The sequence below is a fragment of the Ranitomeya variabilis genome, chromosome 3 (assembly GCF_051348905.1).
Source record: "Ranitomeya variabilis isolate aRanVar5 chromosome 3, aRanVar5.hap1, whole genome shotgun sequence".
Classification (NCBI taxonomy): domain Eukaryota; kingdom Metazoa; phylum Chordata; class Amphibia; order Anura; family Dendrobatidae; genus Ranitomeya; species Ranitomeya variabilis.
Window position 1 is genome coordinate 303,327,167 of NC_135234.1, and position 19,791 is coordinate 303,346,957.

The following is a 19,791-nucleotide window of genomic DNA, read 5'->3' on the forward strand; positions in this document are numbered from 1 at the left end:
GCATTTAGGGGGATAAATAGCCTAGCACGGTGCGGGCACCGCTCCTGGCCATGACAGCCAGGCTCTATCACGTAATCCGAACTCCTGTCAGAAATCACATGGGCATTGCTCCTATGATCGCCAAGTACCCCTTTCAGACCATGACGTATATGCACGTCAAATGTTGTGAAGGGGTTAAAGGAACCATACAGTGGTAAAAGTTTGTGTCCCCCTGGTCAAAATGACTGTCATTGTGCACAGTTAAAGATGAAATGATCTCTAAAAGGGCTAAAGTTAAAGATCACACATTTCCTTCATCTTTTAAGCCAAAAAAGTCATTTTTTACACTTTAAAAATTACAAAAAGGAAAATGGCCTGATGCAAAAATTTAGGCACCCTGCATGGTTAGTACCTAGTAGCACCCTCTTTTGAAAGTATCACATTGTATAAACACTTTTTGTAGCCAGCCATGAATCTTTCAATTCTTGTTTGAGGGATTTTCATCAATTCTTCCAGTTCTGTGAGATTCCTGGGTCGTCTTGCATGCACTGTTGTTTTGAGGTCTAGCCTCAGACTTTCAATGATGTTCAGATCAGGGGACTGTGAGGGCCATTGTAAAACCCTCAGCTTGTGCCTTTTGAGGTAGTCTATTGTGGACTTTGCATGTGTTTAGGATAATTATCCATTTGTATAATATTAAATAATAATTTTATTTGCACTATGTTCCAAATTATTATGCAAATTACATTTTTATCTGATTTTCCTAAATGGTTGGTGAAAATGACAGTCTAATAAAAGTAATCACCCGTTAGAGTATACATCGAATTTTATTGAATAAACCTCCCAATCATAACAGTATAATCTCCGAAATGAATAAAAACTTAAAATGCACTGTTCCAAATTAGGCACAGTAGAATTTCTAAACATTTGATATGTTTTAAAGAACTGAAAATGCTCATTTGTGGAATTTGCAGCATTAGGAGGTCACATTCACTGAACAAAAAAGCTATTTAACACCAAAACATCCTAACAGGCCAAGTTACATGTTAACATAGGAACCCTTCTTTGATATCACCGTCACTATTCTTGCAACCATTGAACTTGTAAGTTTTTGCAGAGTTTCTGCTTGTATTTCTTTGCATGAAGTCAGAATAGCCTCCCAGAGCTGCTGTTTTGATGTGAACTGCCTCCCACCCTCATAGATCTTTTGCTTGATGATACTCCAAAGGTTCTCTATAGGGTTGAGGTCAGGGGAAGATGGTGACCACACCATGAGTTTATCTCCTTTTATGCCCATAGCAGCCAATGACTGAGGTTTTCTTTGCAGCATGAGATGGTGCATTGTCATGCATGAAGATGATTTTGCCCCTGAAGGCACATTTCTACTTTTTATACCATGGAGGGAAGTTATCAGTCAGAAACTCTATATACTTTGCAGAGGTCATTTTCACACCTTCAGGAACCTTAAAGGGCCCTACCAGCTGTTTCTCCATGATTCCGGCCGAAAACATGACTCTATGCTGACTCATCCACTACTCCATCCATTTGGACCATCCAGGGTTGCTCAACACTTATCAGTAAACAAGAATGTTTGGAAATTAGTCTTCATGTATGTGGGCCCAGTGCAACCATTTCTGCTTGTGAACACTGTTTAAGGGTGGCCGAATAGTAGGTTTATGCACCACAGCAAGCCTTTGAAGGAGCCTACACCTTGAGGTTCGAGGGAATCCAGAGGCACCAGCAGCTTCAAATATCTGTTTGCTGCTTTGTAATGGCTTTTTAGCAGCTGCTCTCTTAATCCAATGAACTTGCCTGGCAGAAATCTTCCTCATTCTGCCTTTATCAGCACAAACACATCTGTGCTCAGATACAGCCACAAATCTCTTAACAGTACGATGATCACGCTTAAGTTTTCGGGAAATTTCTAATGTTTTCATCCCTTCACCAAAGCATTGCACTATTTGATGCTTTTCAGCAGCAGAGTGATCCTTTTTCTTTCCCATGTTACTTGAAAACTGTGACCTGCTTAATGTGGAACATCATTTTTAAGTAGTTTTCCTTTAATTAGAATCACCCGGAAAACTAATCCCATGTGTTTAACATTGATTTCAGTGATCCATTGAGCCCTGAGACACAATACCATCCACGAGTTTATTTGAAAAACAAAACTATTAAATCTTTGACACTTAAATCCAATTTGCATAATAATTTGGAACACAGTGTATATAGCGCCAACATATTCCGCAGCGCTTTACAAGTTATAGAGGGGATTTGTACAGACAATAGACATTACAGCATAACAAAAATCACAGTTCAAAATAGATACCAATAGGAGTGAGGGCCCTGCTCACAAGCTTTACAATCTGAGGAAAAAGGGGAAACACGAGAGGTGGATGGTAACAATTGCTTTCGTTGTTCGGACCAGCCAGGCTCGGGTGTTCATGTAAAGCTGCATGAACCAGTTAACAGCCTAAGTATGTAACCGTACAGACCCAGAGGGCTATTAACTGTATAAAGTGTATGAGAACATGATGCGAGGAACCTGATTATGGTTTAAGTTTTTTGAATGGGCCACACAGGGATAGTTAGGTTAATGCGTTGAGGCGGTAGGCCAGTCTGAACAAATGCGTTTTTAGGACACGCTTAAAACTGTGAGGATTGGGGATTAATTGTATTAACCTGGGTACTGCATTCCAAAGAATTAGCGAAGCATGTGAAAAGATGATGCTAACCTCAGGTTATTAGCAGAACGGAGAGCACAGGTAGGGTGGTAGAATGAGACCAGGGAGGAGATGTAGGGTGGTGCTGAGCCATGGAGTGCTTTGTGGATGAGGGTAATAGTTTTGTACTAGATTCTGGAGTGGATGGGTAACCAGTGTAATGACTGGCACAAGGTAGAGGCATCGGTGTAACAGTTGGTGAATAATATGATCCTGGCAGAAGCATTCAACTTCAGCTTTTTACAGATTGTGTTATGTTGGCGTCAAAAATTTTTTGAAATTTCATTGAGTCCATTCTTCCCTTTACCCATGAAATGTTCCCTGTGCCATTGGCTGCATCATAACCCCAAAGCATAATTGATCCGCCCCCTTGCTTAACTTCTTCACGACAGGGCCCATTTTTCCTCTTCTTCTTCCCAGAGCCATAACTTTTATTTTTCTGTCCAAATAGACATATGAGGCTTGTTTCTTTTACGGAACAAGTTGAGCTTTTGAATGACACCATTCATTTTACCACAAAGTGTACTCAAACGGGGTAAAAAAAAAATCCAATTCTGACGTTTTTTGGGAATTGTTTTTACAGTGTACATTTTGTGATAAAAATGACAATGCAGTATGATTCTCCTCATCAACACAATTATGGCGATGCCAAACATGTCCAGATGGGGAGAGAAAACTTTTTTATTAGTACCATTTTTGGAATAGATGTAACCTTTATTTTAATTTTTGTTAGAGTATTTTTTGTGTGATTGTGGTGACCCAAAAAACATTATTTGGGTGTTCTTGAAGTTTTTCCGTTTACTATGTTAACTGATCGGATTGTTTTTATATTTTGATCAGACTTTTCTGAACTCTGCATTACCAAATATGTTTTTTTTATAATATTTATATTTTCAGTGGGGGAAAAGGGTGATTTGAACTTATATATTTTTTCATATTTTTTAAAACCTTTCCTTACTTTGTACAAATTTTGTTGAGGGCTTGAAAATACGATCTTCCAATCGCTTGTGCTATATAGCAGAAATCAGTCTCCTTTGAACCTCTGCCACAGACAGGGTTTCAAAGGAGTTCTGTAATGACAGTCACGGCTCTCATGACAACCCATCGGCGACTTGCTAGCATGTCACGGTCGCGCTAATGGGTGGAAGTGAAGTGTACACGCTCTCGTCAGCGCAAGGTAAATGATGGTCAAAGACTGACAGGCATTTAACAGGTTAGCAATCGCGGGCGGCACACCACTCCACGCGTGATTGTTAGCGACAGGTACTGGTTCTAATTCACTGCCATCAGCTGCTGGCTATGGAGCCCGCGCCATACACCAGCTTCCAACTTGTTCTGTATATACAATCATGGCCAAAAGTATTCACACCCCTGCAATTCTGTCAGATAATTCTCAGTTTCTTCCTGAAAATGATTGCAAACACACATTCTTTGGTATTATCTTCATTTAATTTGTCTTAAATGAAAAAACACAAAAAAATTGTCCTAAAGCCAAATTGGATATAATTCCACACCAAACATAAAAAAGGGGGTGGACAAAAGTATTGGCACTGTTCGAAAAATCATGTGATGCTTCTCTAATTTGTGTAATTAACAGCACCTGTAACTTACCTGTGGCACCTAACAGGTGTTGGCAATAACTAAATCACACTTGCAGCCAGTTGACATGGATTAAAGTTGACTCAACCTCTGTCCTGTGTCCTTGTGTGTACCACATTGAGCATGGAGAAAAGAAAGAAGACCAAAGAACTGTCTGAGGACTTGAGAAACCAAATTGTGAGGAAGCATGAGCAATCTCAAGGCTACAAGTCCATCTCCAAAGACCTGAATGTTCCTGTGTCTACCGTGCGCAGTGTCATCAAGAAGTTTAAAACCCATGGCACTGTGGCTAACCTCCCTAGATGTGGCCGGAAAAGAAAAATTGACAAGAGATTTCAACGCAAGATTGTGCGGATGTTGGATAAAGAACCTCGACTAACATCCAAACAAGTTCAAGCTGCCCTGCAGTCCGAGGGTACAACAGTGTCAACCCGTACTATCCATCGGCATCTGAATGAAAAGGGACTGTATGGTAGGAGACCCAGGAAGACCCCACTTCTTACCCCGAGACATAAAAAAGCCAGGCTGGAGTTTGCCAAAACTTACCTGAAAAAGCCTAAAACGTTTTGGAAGAATGTTCTCTGGTCACATGAGACAAAAGTAGAGCTTTTTGGGCAAAGGCATCAACATTGAGTTTACAGAAGAAAAAAAGAGGCATTCAAAGAAAAGAACACGTCCCGACAGTCAAACATGGCGGAGGTTCCCTGATGTTTTGGGGTTGCTTTGCTGCCTCTGGCACTGGACTGCTTGACCGTGTGCATGGCATTATGAAGTCTGAAGACTACCAACAAATTTTGCAGCATAATGTAGGGCCCAGTGTGAGAAAGCTGGGTCTCCCTCAGGGGTCATGGGTCTTCCAACAGGACAATGACCCAAAACACACTTCAAAAAACACTAGAAAATGGTTTGAGAGAAAGCACTGGAGACTTCTAAGGTGGCCAGCAATGAGTCCAGACCTGAATCCCATAGAACACCTGTGGAGAGATCTAAAAATGGCAGTTTGGAGAAGGCACCCTTCAAATATCAGGGACCTGGAGCAGTTTGCCAAAGAAGAATGGTCTAAAATTCCAGCAGAGCATTGTAAGAAACTCATTGATGGTTACCGGAAGCGGTTGGTCGCAGTTATTTTGGTTAAAGGTTGTGCAACCAAGTATTAGGCTGAGGGTGCCAATACTTTTGTCTGGGCCATTTCTGGAGTTTTGTGTGAAATGATCAATGTTTTGCTTTTTGCTTCATTCTCTTTTGTGTTTTTTCATTTAAGACAAGTTAAATGAAGATAATAATACCAAAGAATTTGTGTTTGCAATCATTTTCAGGAAGAAACTCAGTATTATCTGACAGAATTGAAGGGGTGTCAATACTTTTGGCCATGACTGTATATGGTGCCTGTCATAAAGGGGTTAATGGTTGGCGAGATGTTTTTTTTTTCTCAAATTCTGTGCCCTTTTTTCTCCACGCATGCCTTTGATTATTGTGGCCAAAGAGTTCTATTTTAACCTAATTGTTCCACAAGACACTTGTCTTGCATACTGCGGACACTGAACTTTATGGTGAGGATAGAGGAGAGGTCTTCTTCTGATGACTCTTCCATGAAGTCCATTGTGCAGGTGTCTCTGAACATTAAAACAATGTTCCATAAATCCAGTGTCTGCTATAAATCTTTCTAAAGGTCTTTTGCAGTCAAGCAGGTGTTTTGATTTTCCTCTCTACCAATACTACAAGCAGCTGACACTGATATTTTGCTTGGTCTTTCATACCTCATTTTGACTTTCACTGCTCCTGTTAACTGCCAATTCTTAATTACATTTCAAACTGAGGAAACAGCAACTTGAAAACACTGTGATATCTTCTTACGGCCTTCTCATCTTTTGTGTGCCTCCACCATTGAGTGCTAGGAAGCTGCTTAGAAGAATTCATGGCTGCTGTTTTTTGGGCACAAGGTTAGAGGAGGCTGGGTTTTTCTAAAGTTGGGAAATTTGCATCACCTAGCCTTTCTGAACAATGATGAACAAGCCATAACCCTAACAGGCTAATTAAGGTCTGAAACCTTGGTCAAAGTTATCTAAACACAAATATTCAAGGGTGTCCAAACTTTTGCATCAGACCATTTTCCTTTATTTTAATTTTTAAAATGTAAAAAAATACATTAACTCCAATCTCTAAAAGGGATAAAGTTAAAGATGACACATTTCCTTTGTATTTTAGACAAAAAAAAATCCTTATTGTAATATTTTAAATGTCATTGTCACTATCTTTTTTTTACATTTTAGAAATTACAATAATCTGTGACAATGACATTTTAAAATTTTTTAAAAAGGAATATTTTGCCTAAAATACAAAGGAAATGCCATTTTTAACGTTAACCCTTTTAGAGATAATTTCATCTTCAACTTGCTTAACTGTTCACAATAAAAGTAATTTTGACCAGGGGTGCCCAAACTTTTGCATGCCACTGTGTTGTAGTTATAAGTTCTGTGTTCTACACAAAATATATTGTTCCATTTGGCTAATAGGACAACAAAAAATACTCCGTCCCTTGACAGCTGCTGTGCTATTTGGTAGTAATCAGTAATTGATAATGAGATGGGCATAGAGGTACCGAACAGATGATGTTCAATCCCAGACTCTGTTCAGGGAAGATAAGCATTCTCTCCTCTGCTGATTGCAAATACATGGAGGAATCGAGGGTGAAAGTGCTGTATAGCCTTATTGTCCTCAGAGCTTCTCATTTCTATATTACAGGCCTTCTGGTAAAACAAGTCATAAAATCCCTAACAGAAACAATTGTGGTACAGATATTCGGTATATAATATATCTAATATCCTCATACATTTACATACCCCGGCAGAATTTTTTTGCTTTCTTGGCCTTTTTTCAGAGAATATAAATAACGCCAAAACTTTTTTCTCCACTTGTGGTTGGGTGAAGCCATTTATTGTCAAACTACTGTGTTTTCTCTTTTTCAATCATAATGACAGCCCAAAACATCCAAATGACCCTGATCAAAAGTTCATACCCCATTTCTTAATATTGTGTATTGCCCCCTCTAACATCAATGACCGCTTGAAGTCTTTTGTGATAGTTGTGAATGAGGTTATTTTCTCAGATGGTAAAGCTGCCCACTCTTAGCAAAAAGCCTCCAGTTCCTGTAAATTCCTGGCTGTCTAGCATGAACTGCGCGCTTGAGATCTCCCCAGAGTGGCTCAATGATATTGAGATCAGGAGACTGAGATGGCCACCCCAGAACCTTCACTTCTGCTGTAGCCAATGACAGGTCGACTTGGTCTTGTGTTTTCGATCGTTGTCATGTTGGAACGTCCAAGCACGTCCCATGCTTAGCTTCCAGGCTGATGAGTGCAAATTTTCCTCCAGTATTTGCTGATAACATGCTGCTTTCATCTTTCCTTCAACTTTAATCAAGTTTCCTGTGCCTTTGTAGCTCAAACATCCCCCAAAACATCAGTGATCCACCTCCGTGCTTTACAGCAGGAATGGGGTTCCTTTCGTCATAGGCCTTGTTGACCTCTCTCCAAATATGGTTGTGACCAAAAAGTTAAATTTTGGTCTCAGCACTCCAAATTACCTTGTTCCAGATGTTTTGAGGTTTTGTGCTGTTCTGCGTATTGTAGGCGAGATACTTTGTGGCATTTGCGCAGTAATGGCTTTCTTCTGGTGACTTGACCATGAAGCCCATTTTTCTTCAAGTGCCTCCTTATTGTGCAGCTTGAAACAGCCACATTGCTAATTTTCAGAGAGTCCTGTATTTCAGTTGATGTTATTTGTGGGTTTTTCTTTGCATCCCGAACAATTTTGTTGGCAGTTGTGGACGACATTTTTGTTGGTCTACCTGACCGTGGTTTTGTTTTTACAGAGCTCCTGATTTTCTATTTGTTAATCACAGTTTGAACGCTGCTGACTGGCATTATCAATTCCTTGGATATCTTTCTGTATCCCTTTCCTGTTTTATACAGTTCAACTACCTTTTCCCATAGATCCGTTGACAATTCTTTTGCTTTCCCCATGACTCATAATCCAGAAACGTCAGTGGCTGGATGAAAGATGCAAGAGTCTGTCTGGATCCCAGAAACTCACTCAACTTTTATGCACACACTGATTACGAGCAAACAGGTCACATGTGAGGATGTTACCTTTAGTAGCTATTCAAACCCATTTGTGTCAACTTCTGTGCATGTTAACCCTGGTGATTTCGGCCTGATATGTAAACTTTTGATCAGGGTCAGTTGGATGTTTTGGGTTGTCATTATGATTTAAAAAGAGAAAACACAGTAGTTTGATCACAAGGGTATGTGCATACGTTGTGGATTTCCTGCGGATCCACAATGTTTTTTTCTGTGCAGAAACACTGCAGATCCACAAGTAATTTACAGTACAATGTAAATCAATGGGGGGAAAAAATGCTGTGCCTAATGGTGCGGAAAAATCCGTACAGAAAATCTTTTTGCGAAACTGCAGCGTTTCTGAACCCATTCCATACTAGAAATCCGCAGGGGTAAAAAACAAAAGAAATTCCCCCCCCCAAAAAAAAAAGTGCTGATTCTGACCTGGTTTTCTGCCAAGAAATGCAGAATCTGCACAGAAAATTCCACAGCCAAATCCGCAATGTGTGCATAAATGGCTTCACCCAACCACTATGAATGATAACACCAAAACTTTCTCCACTCATGGTTATTCTCTGAAAAAAGGCCAAGAAAACAAAAATTCTGCAGGGGTATGTAAACTTTTGAGCACAACTGTACCTGTATCAGAATTGTTCCTGCTAGGCATTTTATGGCTTGTTTTACTGGAAGGCTTGTAAAATAGAAATGAGAAGCTCTAAGGACATTAAGGCTATGTTCACACTTTGCAGTTTTTAGGGGGGGGGGGGTTTGCAGTAAAACCTGCTCTTGGCAGTAATAAACTTGCTGCAAAAACAAAAAACAAAACAGGTTTTGGTTTGTTTTTGTCCTGGTAAATTTATCCTGTGCATGCTGGTAAACTTTAGTGCATAAAAAAAATCTGATTCTGCTTCATCAGGTTCTGGCACCAAAAATGCAGCAAAAACTGATACCTGCATTTTTTTTCAACACCCATTGCTTCCAATGTGTGAAATACACTGAAGGAAGTGACATGCTCCATTCTGCAAAACCCAAAGTTTTGCACAAAATACTGAGGACAAAAAAAACACGCTTTATGCATGAGATTTCTGAAATCTCAGATTTTGCTGGTACTGTAAAACGCAGCTGAAAATTTGCATAAAAAAAGCTGAAAATACAACGTGTGAACATAGGCTTATACTGTGTTTTGTTAATACGGAGTCTCATGTAGATATCTAGTACAATATGAATTACTGAGAAGATTTAGAATTGTTACATTTGGAAAACACAGCCTTTCTTAGTATATTTGCATTGCTAAATTGGTAATTCTATAATTAGTTTTTTGCTCAGTCTTGACTCCTGAAAGTAAATCTCTATTTGTTCCTGCCTCTCTTATGCCGTCTGGCACATCATAGTACTGTTCTGGTTCATTGATAACTTTGGGGTGTAGATACACGTAATAAAAAAGCCTGAAAAAAAGACCTACAGCAATAAATATTATGTTGGTTACAATAATAATTTTTGTGTAACTATCCAAAATGGACGAAGACTTGCATATCCCCCAAGTCACGACAAGCATAACACTGTCTATGATAATGAACACATGGTACACCAAACATCTGTAGCGTGTTCTTCCATCTGCAATGTTAAACCATGAGAAGTAAAGAATTATGGCCACTGTAGCCCTGTAGAAAATTTCCAGGTATTTGTGCTTCATAAATGTTGTCTTCTGCAGTGTTGCCCATAGAAAGAAAGCTGACCAGAGCAAAATAAAGTGCACCGCAATCATCCAATGGAAAGTGACCGCAAAGAGTGTGATGCATAGGATACGTGATGAGATCAGACAAAAGTTCCACAAATAGTAAATGGCTGAAGAAAGGATGCTAAGCTTCTGCTTTCCCTTTAGGAACAGTCTCAGTGATTGATGGTAATCCAGAATGGCCCAGCTGATGCAGATAAATGACACAGAAATGCCGACATCTAAAAAACAAACAAGGGAGTTATTTTTTTGTTCCATCATCTTACAGTTTAGATGTCCCCAAACACTAAACCTACAGAAAGAGTCGGAACGGTATTAATTTTTATCAGACCACCTTGCTTTCAGCAAGGCTTCCATGAGAAATTTAACTTTATTCCTCTGGCAGCTGCCAATGTTCATAGGTAGGCACGCAGCAGCTACAGCTACCGCTCACCCACTATGAGCACACCCTGGCACTTTGACAGCTCTACACAGATGTGCTGCAGATCGAGCAAAGTGCCAGGGTGTGCTTACACTATAGCTGCTATTCACCATGCTGGAACAGTGACTGTGGTCACTCTGGGCATGCATCTGACTGAATCCAAGGGCTACTAAGAGGAATAGTCTCAACCCCCCCCCCCTTGGTAGCTGCGTTTTCAGTTAAGGTACCTTCACACTAAACGATATCGCTAGCGATCCGTGACGTTGCAGCGTCCTGGCTAGCGATATCGTTGTGTTTGACATGCAGCAGAGATCAGGATCCCGCTGTGAGATCGCTGGTCGTTGCTGAAAGTCCAGAACTTTATTTCGTCGCTGGATCACCCGCTGACATCGCTGAATCGGTGTGTGTGACACCGATCCAGCGATGTCTTCACTGGTAACCAGGGTAAACATCGGGTTACTAAGCGCAGGGCCGCTGGTTACCATTGTAAAAGTAAAAAAAAACCAAACACATACTCACATTCCGGTGCCCGGCGTCCACTTCCCTGCACTCCTCCTGCATCCTGTGTAAGTGCCGGCCGTAAAGCAGAGCAGTGACGTCATCGCTCTGCTCTGTGGGAGATGCCGGAGATGTTCGGCGCTGACACAGGATGCAGGAGGAGTGCAGGGAAGCAGACGCCGGGCACCGGAATGTGAGTATGTGGGGTTTTTTTTACTTTTACAATGGTAACCAGGGTAAACATCGGGTTACTAAGCGCGGCCCTGCACTTAGTAACCCGATGTTTACCCTGGTTACCAGGGGACTTCGGCATCGTTGGTCGCTGGAGAGCCGTCTGTGTGACAGCTCTCCAGCCACCACACAACGACTAAACAGCAACGCTGCAGCGATCGGCATCGTTGTCTGTATCGCTGCAGCGTCGCTTAGTGTGAAGGTACCTTAAGGCAGCTTTGTAACTATTGATCTGCAGAAATGTTTGTGTACACGTCAGGTTCCCAGTAAGTCTGTTGTGAGTCTGGTTGTGCAACTACACTGTGTTCCAAATTATTATGCAAATTGGATTTAAGTGTCATAAAGATTTAATTGTTTTGTTTTTCAAATAAACTCGTGGATGGTATTGTGTCTCAGGGCTCAATGGATCACTGAAATCAATCTTAAACACATGTGATAATTGGTTTTCCAGGTGATCCTAATTAAAGGAAAACTACTTAAAAATGATGTTCCACATTATTAAGCAGGTCACAGTTTTCAAGTAACATGGGAAAGAAAAAGGATCTCTCTGCTGCTGAAAAGCATCAAATAGTGCAATGCCTTGGTGAAGGGATGAAAACATTCGAAATTTTCCAAAAACATAAGCGTGATCATCGTACTGTTAAGAGATTTGTGGCTGTATCTGAGCACAAATGTGTTTGTGCTGATAAAGGCATAATGAGGAAGATTTCTGCGAGGCAAGTTCATCGGATTAAGAGAGCACCTGCTAAAAAGCCATTACAAAGCAGCAAACAGATATTTGAAGCTGCTGGTGCCTCTGGAGTCCCTCAAACCTCAAGGTGTAGGCTCCTTCAAAGGCTTGCTGTGGTGCATAAACCTACTATTCGGCCACCCTTAAACAGTGTTCACAAGCAGAAATGGTTGTATTGGGCCCACCCATACATGAAGACTAATTTCCAAACAGTCTTGTTTACTGGTAAGTGTTGAGCAACCCTGGATGGTCCAGATGGATGGTTGGTGGATGGCCACCATGTCCCAACAAGGCTGCAACGTCAGCGAGGAGGTGGAGGAGTCATGTTTTGGGTCAGAATCATGGGAAACAGCTGGTAAGGCCCTTTAAGGTTCCTGAAGGTGTGAAAATGACCTCTGCAAAGTATATAGAGTTTCTGACTGACAACTTTCTTCTATGGTCTAAAAAGCAGAAACGTGCCTTCAGGAGCAAAATCATCTTCATGCTGACAATGCCCCATCTCATGCTGCAAAAATACCTCTGAGTCATTGGCTGCTATGGGCATAAAAGGAGATAAACTCATGGTGTGGCCACCATCTTCCCCTGACCTCAATCCTATAGAGAACCTTTAGAGGATCATCAAGCAAAAGATCTATGAGGGTGGGAGGCAGTTCACATCCAAACAGCAGCTCTGGGAGGCTATTCCAACTTCATGCAATGAAATACAAGCAGAAACTCTCCAAAAACTCACAAGTTCAATGGATGCAAGAATTGTGAAGGTGACATCAAAGAAGGGTCCTATGTTAACATGTAACTTGGCCTGTTGGGATGTTTTGGCGTTAAATAGCTTTTTTGTTCAGTGAATGTGACCTCCTAATGCTGCAAAGTCCACAAATGAGCATTTTCAGTTCTTTAAAACATATCAAATGTATAAAAATTCTACTGTGCATAATAATTTGGAACAGTGCATTTTGAGTTTTTATTCATTTTGGAGATTATACTGTTATCATTGGGAGGTTTCTTCAATAAAATTCGATGTATAATCTAACAGGTGATGACTTTTATTAGACTGACTGTCATTTGCACCGACCATTTAGGAAAATCTGATAACAATGTAATTTGCATAATAATTTGGAACATAGTGTATTTATGATCTGATTTAAAAAAAAAAAATATATATATATAGTGGCTGCAAATATTTTTTGATTTTGCCTCTCCAATGTAGAGATATTAGCAAATCAAAATATTTGGCACTTAATGAGTTAGCTTTTGTTCCAAAGTGGCTGTCCTAAAATAGTTTTCAGTGGGGACATGTACTCCTCCTTATACAATGTTTACCAATATTTAAAGGGAAGCTGTCAGCAGGATTGTGCACAGTAACCTACAGACTGTCAGGTCGGCGCCGTTATACTGATTACAATGCTATCTTGATTGAAATCCGTCTTGTGGTTGTTGCTTAAGGTACCTTCACACTCAGCAACTTTACAACGAGAACGACAACGATCCGTGACGTTGCAGCGTCCTGGATAGCGATCTCGTTGTGTTTGACACGCAGCAGCGATCTAGATCCCGCTGTGATATCGCTGGTCGGAGCTAGAAGTCCAGATCTTTATTTGGTCGTCAGGTTGTCGTGTATCGTCGTGTTTGACAGCAAAAGCAACGATGCCAGCAATGTTTTACATGGAGCTAACGACCTGTGAGAACGATAAGTGAGTCGCCGTTACATCACAGGATCGCTCCTGCATCGTTCTGGAGCTGCTGTGTTTGACGTCTCTACAGCGACCTAAACAGCGACGCTGCAGCGATCGGCTCGTTGTCTATATCGCTGCAGTGTCGCTGAGTGTGACGGTACCGTTAATCTTTATTTTCAGTTTTGAGTTGATATGCCTAGGCGGCCTGTGGGGGTCTTCATGTGGTGCTCTGATTAGGTATTCATAATGCAGACTGCTGATAAGTCACTGACCTGCCCCTAGTTAACATAATAATAATCTTTATTTTTATATAGCTCTAACATATTCCGCAGTGCTTTACAGTTTGCACACACTATCATCGCCGTCCCCAATGGGGCTCACAATCTACGTTCCCTATCAGTATGTCTTTGGAATGTGGGAGGAAACCCAAGCAAACAAGGGGAGAACATACAAACTCCTTGCAGATCCACATATATTTACCAGTATAGTAGCATTTACCCATGTATAAGGCAACTCGTTGAATAATGCATGATCAAGGAGAAAATCGAGTCCAAATATGCCAATAAAATCTCACCAAAAACTTATTGCTGCAATAAATATAAATAACATACAAAAACAAATTAGATCCAAGGAAATGTAAAATTCATACAATACATGGGTTTTAAATCACTGAGTGATTGAATCCACAGGTGTAAAGAATGGGGCCGAAGAAAGGACAGGATCAATACATACAAAGGGTGCAGTCAGAAGGAAACAGCAGGGCATGTAATCTATTGCAGTGGACCAAAGTACATCACATGTGTGGCTAAGTATACCTTAGCAAACCAATGTAGCGATCCCTATGTCTCACTGCTGCATCCAACATCCATGCATAATGCTATTTGGTAACAAACAAAAGGGTTAATTACCCATGGTGATGTGTCCTGCCTTTTACTTCGGCCACAAACCCCGACGCGCATTTCGTGGTCAAATTGTCGCTTCCTCAGGGGGCGTGGCCTAGGTAAGGTATCCGTCCGATATATAGATCCGTTCCTGTCATGTGACCGAACAATAAGCTATAAAAGGCCTTATGTTCACGTATGCGCATACACCAATGTCCCGCCATCGCCCCTGCTCCACCCCTGGTAAATACCCTAAAGCCAATCACGCGAGGGGGCCGGCGCCAAGCCCCTCACCTTGCCGGTTTGAATCGGACGACATCGGGGGAAGAGAAAAAGAAGCACGGGACACAAGTGCATATGCCCACTGCATGTAAGGTGAAAGAAAAAAAGTGATTGTGATGTGATTATTATACAATCTAACCAGGACAATACTTTGAAATGTACCCGTCATAAGACAAGAAAATAAATATTGATATTCAGAAATGTTTCTGCATTCTGTTTGATTATATTGTGGATGAGGACCTTCATGTCAATATCGTAGGAGTCATACATAACACAGGTCTGCGACTAAAAAGCTGTTTGATTATTTTCATCTCATTTCCATGTATTTTGGTGTGCTGAAAACGAAAAAAATATTGAAAGAAATCCTGGACGTCAGGATTTGCCACAAAATGTAAATTCTCTTCAAATATAACATTTTTCTCAATTTTTGGTATTTTTTTATCTTAGGGTTTTGAAAGTCAAAATTTTCACATCAATGCATTGAAGATATACAATGCCAAAAAAATATAACTTTCAAAGAAAACAACTTTCAGAGTGAGCTAATGAAACCAGCATCAACATGTTGCAAGCTGAACGAGCAGGCTCTGACATGCCTGGGCTTGATTTAATTGTTTTATCTTGGTTCTCGCCTGTTCACACTTTTTCATCTCAGTTCGTGTTAGCTCGTCATATTCAACCGTGTTTCCCAAAATTAGCTTTATGGCTCAGCGGAAGTGTATTAATTCGCCTGACCGTTTCTGTTACATTTGTGGTGAATATACAGTGTTGAAGCAACAGCTGAATATTACAAACTTTGTGAAAAAAGTATACTTCGCTTATTTCGGACTAAAGCTTGGAGATCAAGATAAAGCTTGGGCGCCTCATAAAGTGTGCAAACGGTGCGTTGAGGACCTCTGAAATTGGTTCAAGGGTAAGAAAAAAAGCTTTCCATTATGGGATTCCTATGGTATGGCGAGAGCTAAGGAGCCATAGTGACGATTGTTACTTTTGTTCATGCGATGTGAAAGGGTATAATTCAGAATGGAAGCACTCCATTTCATACCCCAATATTTAATCAGCAATTCGTCCAATCCCCCATGGCACAGATATACCAGTACCCAAGGCCCCTGCTACCTTGGAAGAGATAACTAGCTCCGATAAAGGTGGAGTCATACCTGAACCAGATGATGAATCAAGTTCTGACTTAATCAAGTTCTGACTTTTGAAGATGATACAAGACCAAATATGTTTTCCCAGGAGGAGATGAATGATTTGGTTAGAGACTTGAATCTTCCCAAAGATGCCGCTGAGTTACTCGGATCAAGGCTCAAAAGCAAGAATTTATTTTTTTGCCAGGAGTGTCTTTTTCATGCTTTTTTTTTTTTCATGAAAACGAGTTTGTTCCTTACTTTGCCCAGGAAGATGAGTTGGTTTATTGCATTGATGTCGAAGGCTTGATGGGTCAATTCAAAATCCAATATGATTCAGCGCAATGGCGTCTTTTTATAGATTCTTCAAAAAGAAGTCTCAAAGCAGTTTTACTCCACAACGGCGGTTTTTATGCTTCCATCCCTGTAGGTCATTCTGTACACCTCAAGGAAACCTACGAGAACTTGGAATTGGTTTTTCGTAAACTTAAATATGAAGACCACAGTTGGCAAGTGTTCAGGGATTTGAAAGTCTTGTGCATGCTGCTCGGGCAACAAGCTGGGTATACCAAATACCCTTGTTTTCTGTGTCAATGGGATTGTCGAGACCGACAAAATCACTGGACCAAGAAGAATTGGCAGCCGAGGGTGCTCACAGTTGGTGAAAAAAATGTCCTCTGAGAAACTTTGGCTCCTCCCCATAAAGTTCTTCTACCACCTCTCCACATAAAATTGGGATTGATGAAGCAATTCGTAAAATCATTTCCAAAAGATTGAGAATGCTTCAAATACTTGGTCACCAAGTTTCCAGGCCTCTCGGAGGCAATATTGAAGGAAGGTGTGTTCATCGGACCAGACATTAGAAGGCTTATAGCTGATCAAGAGTTTATCAATACCATGACACATCCTCAAAAAGAAGGGTGGTTTGCATTTAAGGAGGTTGTAGAGAAATTTTTAGGCAATAACAAAGACCCTGACTACAAAAAAATCGTTGGACGAATGCTGAAAGCATTTCAAGCTTTAGGTTGCCTGATGAGTTTGAAAGTGCATTTCCTCCATTCCCACCTTGACAACTTTCCTGAAAATTTGGGAGCTGTGAATGAAGTTCAAGGTGAACGATTCCATCAGGACATTAAAGAGATGGAAAGAAGATACCGGGGAAGATGGAGTATTACAATGATGGCAGACTACTGTTGGACGCTTCAGAGAGACATTCCAGATGCTACTCACAAGCGTAAATGTACCAAGAGAAGCCTCACAGGGAAGAATTGATTTTAGTGTGTGTTAGTGAGCTCATTGCAGTTAAAAATTGATTTTCATGAAACATTTGTAATAAATTAATTTTGTGTCTATTTTCATTTATTTTGAGGTATTGTCTTATTTAACATAGTTACTTAAATTGTCAGAAAACGTGATGTCATATGACAAAACGGAGGTCATTTTCGGATTTAGCGCACTTAAAAACATAAAGGTTGCGTGGAATAACCAAAACAGCTCTTGAAAAATCTTTTTTTGCAGACCTGTGTAATCGATAGAAATACACATGGAAGAATAAGAAATTATTTTCATCTATGGACTTCCAGCTTATAAATGTTCTTGTGGTCTTTCAGTCTATAGATCACACCTGGTGAAATTTTTACCAGGTGATATGGTTGTGGACAGTAGGATTTGATTACTCAAGATATTCATTTCGGTCCCTCTTCAATGTTTTGTTTTTGTTCGTATTAAATTATAATGTCCTTTATATCAATAGCTATGCTTTTGATATTTGGTTATATTTTAAATCAATATTTATTTTTTGCATATTCATATCCATGATACATGTCTGTATATTAGCCTTTCTTTAGCCGGATTTATTATTTATTAATTTGTTAGCATTATGTAATAATTTTTTCTAGATATTATTCAGTTTGATGTATTGGTCACCTTATTATTTCACATTAATGTAACCATTTGCAGCTTATTAGAATGCACATTTGCACTTTGCATATGCACTTTCACCATATAGTAATAATGCTGCTGAATATCATGGATGTGGATGCGTGTACAAGAAGCGAACTGTGCTTGGACTCCCTCACCAGTACGCCATAAGGCTTGGTTCACATTGCGTTAGGGCAATCCGTTAAGCGCTAGCGGATTGCGCTAATGCAATGTATTTGTAGGGGTCGCGTTAACGTCCCCGCTCTCGCAGATCCCCGATCTGCGAGAGCGGGGAACGGACCTCGGGCGCGCAGCGGACGCTGCAAGCAGCGTCCGAGGCGCGCCACAAAAGAACGGCACATCGCTAGCGCGAGCCGAAAAAGGCACGCGCTAGCGATGCGCTTCAGGCAGAAACAACATTGCTGTCAATGGGTGCGCTATTGGACCCGTTGCACGGCGTTAATTGCGACATTTTCACAGTGCAACGCTGTCCGTTAGCGATCACCCAATAACGCAATGTGAACCTAGCCTAAGTATGCCTTGTGTGTTCTATAAACACTATTGTTTTTATTGTGTGGGGGCCTAGGGTTCCTCTAGTACCCTAAATCGAGTATAGATATAAAACATATTAGAAAACACAGACTAATACACAAAATATATAAAAACTAACAGTTGGTGATGATAATAAGGACGTAAAGAAAAAATTAAACGAAAAAATAATAAATAGAAAAAAAATCAAAAGTTATAAAAATTGCCATAAAAAAACAATACTATAAGAAAGATGAAAAGCCGTGTGCTTCATTGAGACCTATGGGGGGGGTCATGGTGTTCAGCGTGGTAATCCACCTGCACTCTTTCTGAGCGAGGAGGCATCTGACATCGCCTCCCTTTATACCACACTGGACATGTTCAATACCTCTAACCGAGAGAAGCTTAGGGTTACATCTATGGAACAATCGAAAATGATGAGGTATCGTTTTTAATTGTGAGACTTCTGTTGCTGCTGCCATTATATCTCGTACATGTTCCCGAGTATGAGTCCCTAGCCGTCTGGATCTCTGGCCAATGTAGATTTTAGGACAGCTACATTTGGCATAATAAACATACAACCTGAGTTGTATTACAAGTAATATGCTAATAAAAAAAAATCTTTTAACCATCAGCTGACTCAAAATTTGAAATACGGTATTTTTACAGGAAATGCAATTTCCACAAGGGAAGCAACCAGTAGTCGGACCCTCAGATCCAAAGACATTTTTAGTGATAGCCGGGACGTAATGGCTATTCACCAGAATATCCCCCAAGTTCTTCCAACTCCTAGAGGTCAGCAAAGGGTTCTCAGACAAACATTTTGAAAGTATAGGATCTGTCTTAAGCATACCCCAACGCCTTTGGAGACAACTCCTCATCGTGGCCCATTCTCCATTGTAAGCGGAGATTAAACATATTGCATCATCCTTACTGTCGTTTTTCTTTTTTTGAGGATGAAGTAACATGTTACAAGATTGATGTTTTGCTCTGAGATATCCAGATTTAATGCATCTGTTGCTATATCCTCTTGCCTTGAATCTTTGTTTGAGGTCAGATGCCTGGGACTCGAATTTGTACTAGAAAGAGCAGATCTGCCTCACCCTGAGGTATTGACCAACTGGGAAGGACTTGATAGTACTATAAGGATGACCTGGACCAGCATGCAGCAATGAGTTGACTGATGTGGACTTCCGGTACACATCTGTCTGTATCTATATTCATCGATTTCAATCTTCATGTCCAAGAACTCCACCGCAGTCCTACTCATTTGATGGGTAAGTTTTATATTGAATCTGTTACAGTTCAATTGCTGCAAAAACACTTTCAATACATCTTCAGACCCCTGCCAT

At 40.5% G+C, this 19,791-nt stretch overlaps 1 protein-coding gene across 3 annotated transcripts in view; it reads right to left on the bottom strand.

Annotated features, from left to right (window-relative positions):
• XKR8 (XK related 8) overlaps nt 1-19,791 on the bottom strand; it is a 523,821-nt gene that overhangs the window by 284,362 nt on the left and 219,668 nt on the right. Inside the window, exon 3 of one of the 3 annotated variants that reach the window (XM_077295608.1) lies at nt 7,652-10,372. The exons of the other annotated variants lie outside the window; for them this stretch is intronic. Coding sequence (XP_077151723.1) covers nt 9,690-10,372 — 683 coding nt within the window. The 3' untranslated portion in view covers nt 7,652-9,689. Of the gene's footprint in view, nt 1-7,651; nt 10,373-19,791 lie in introns of those variants that run through there. 3 annotated transcript variants of the gene reach the window in all.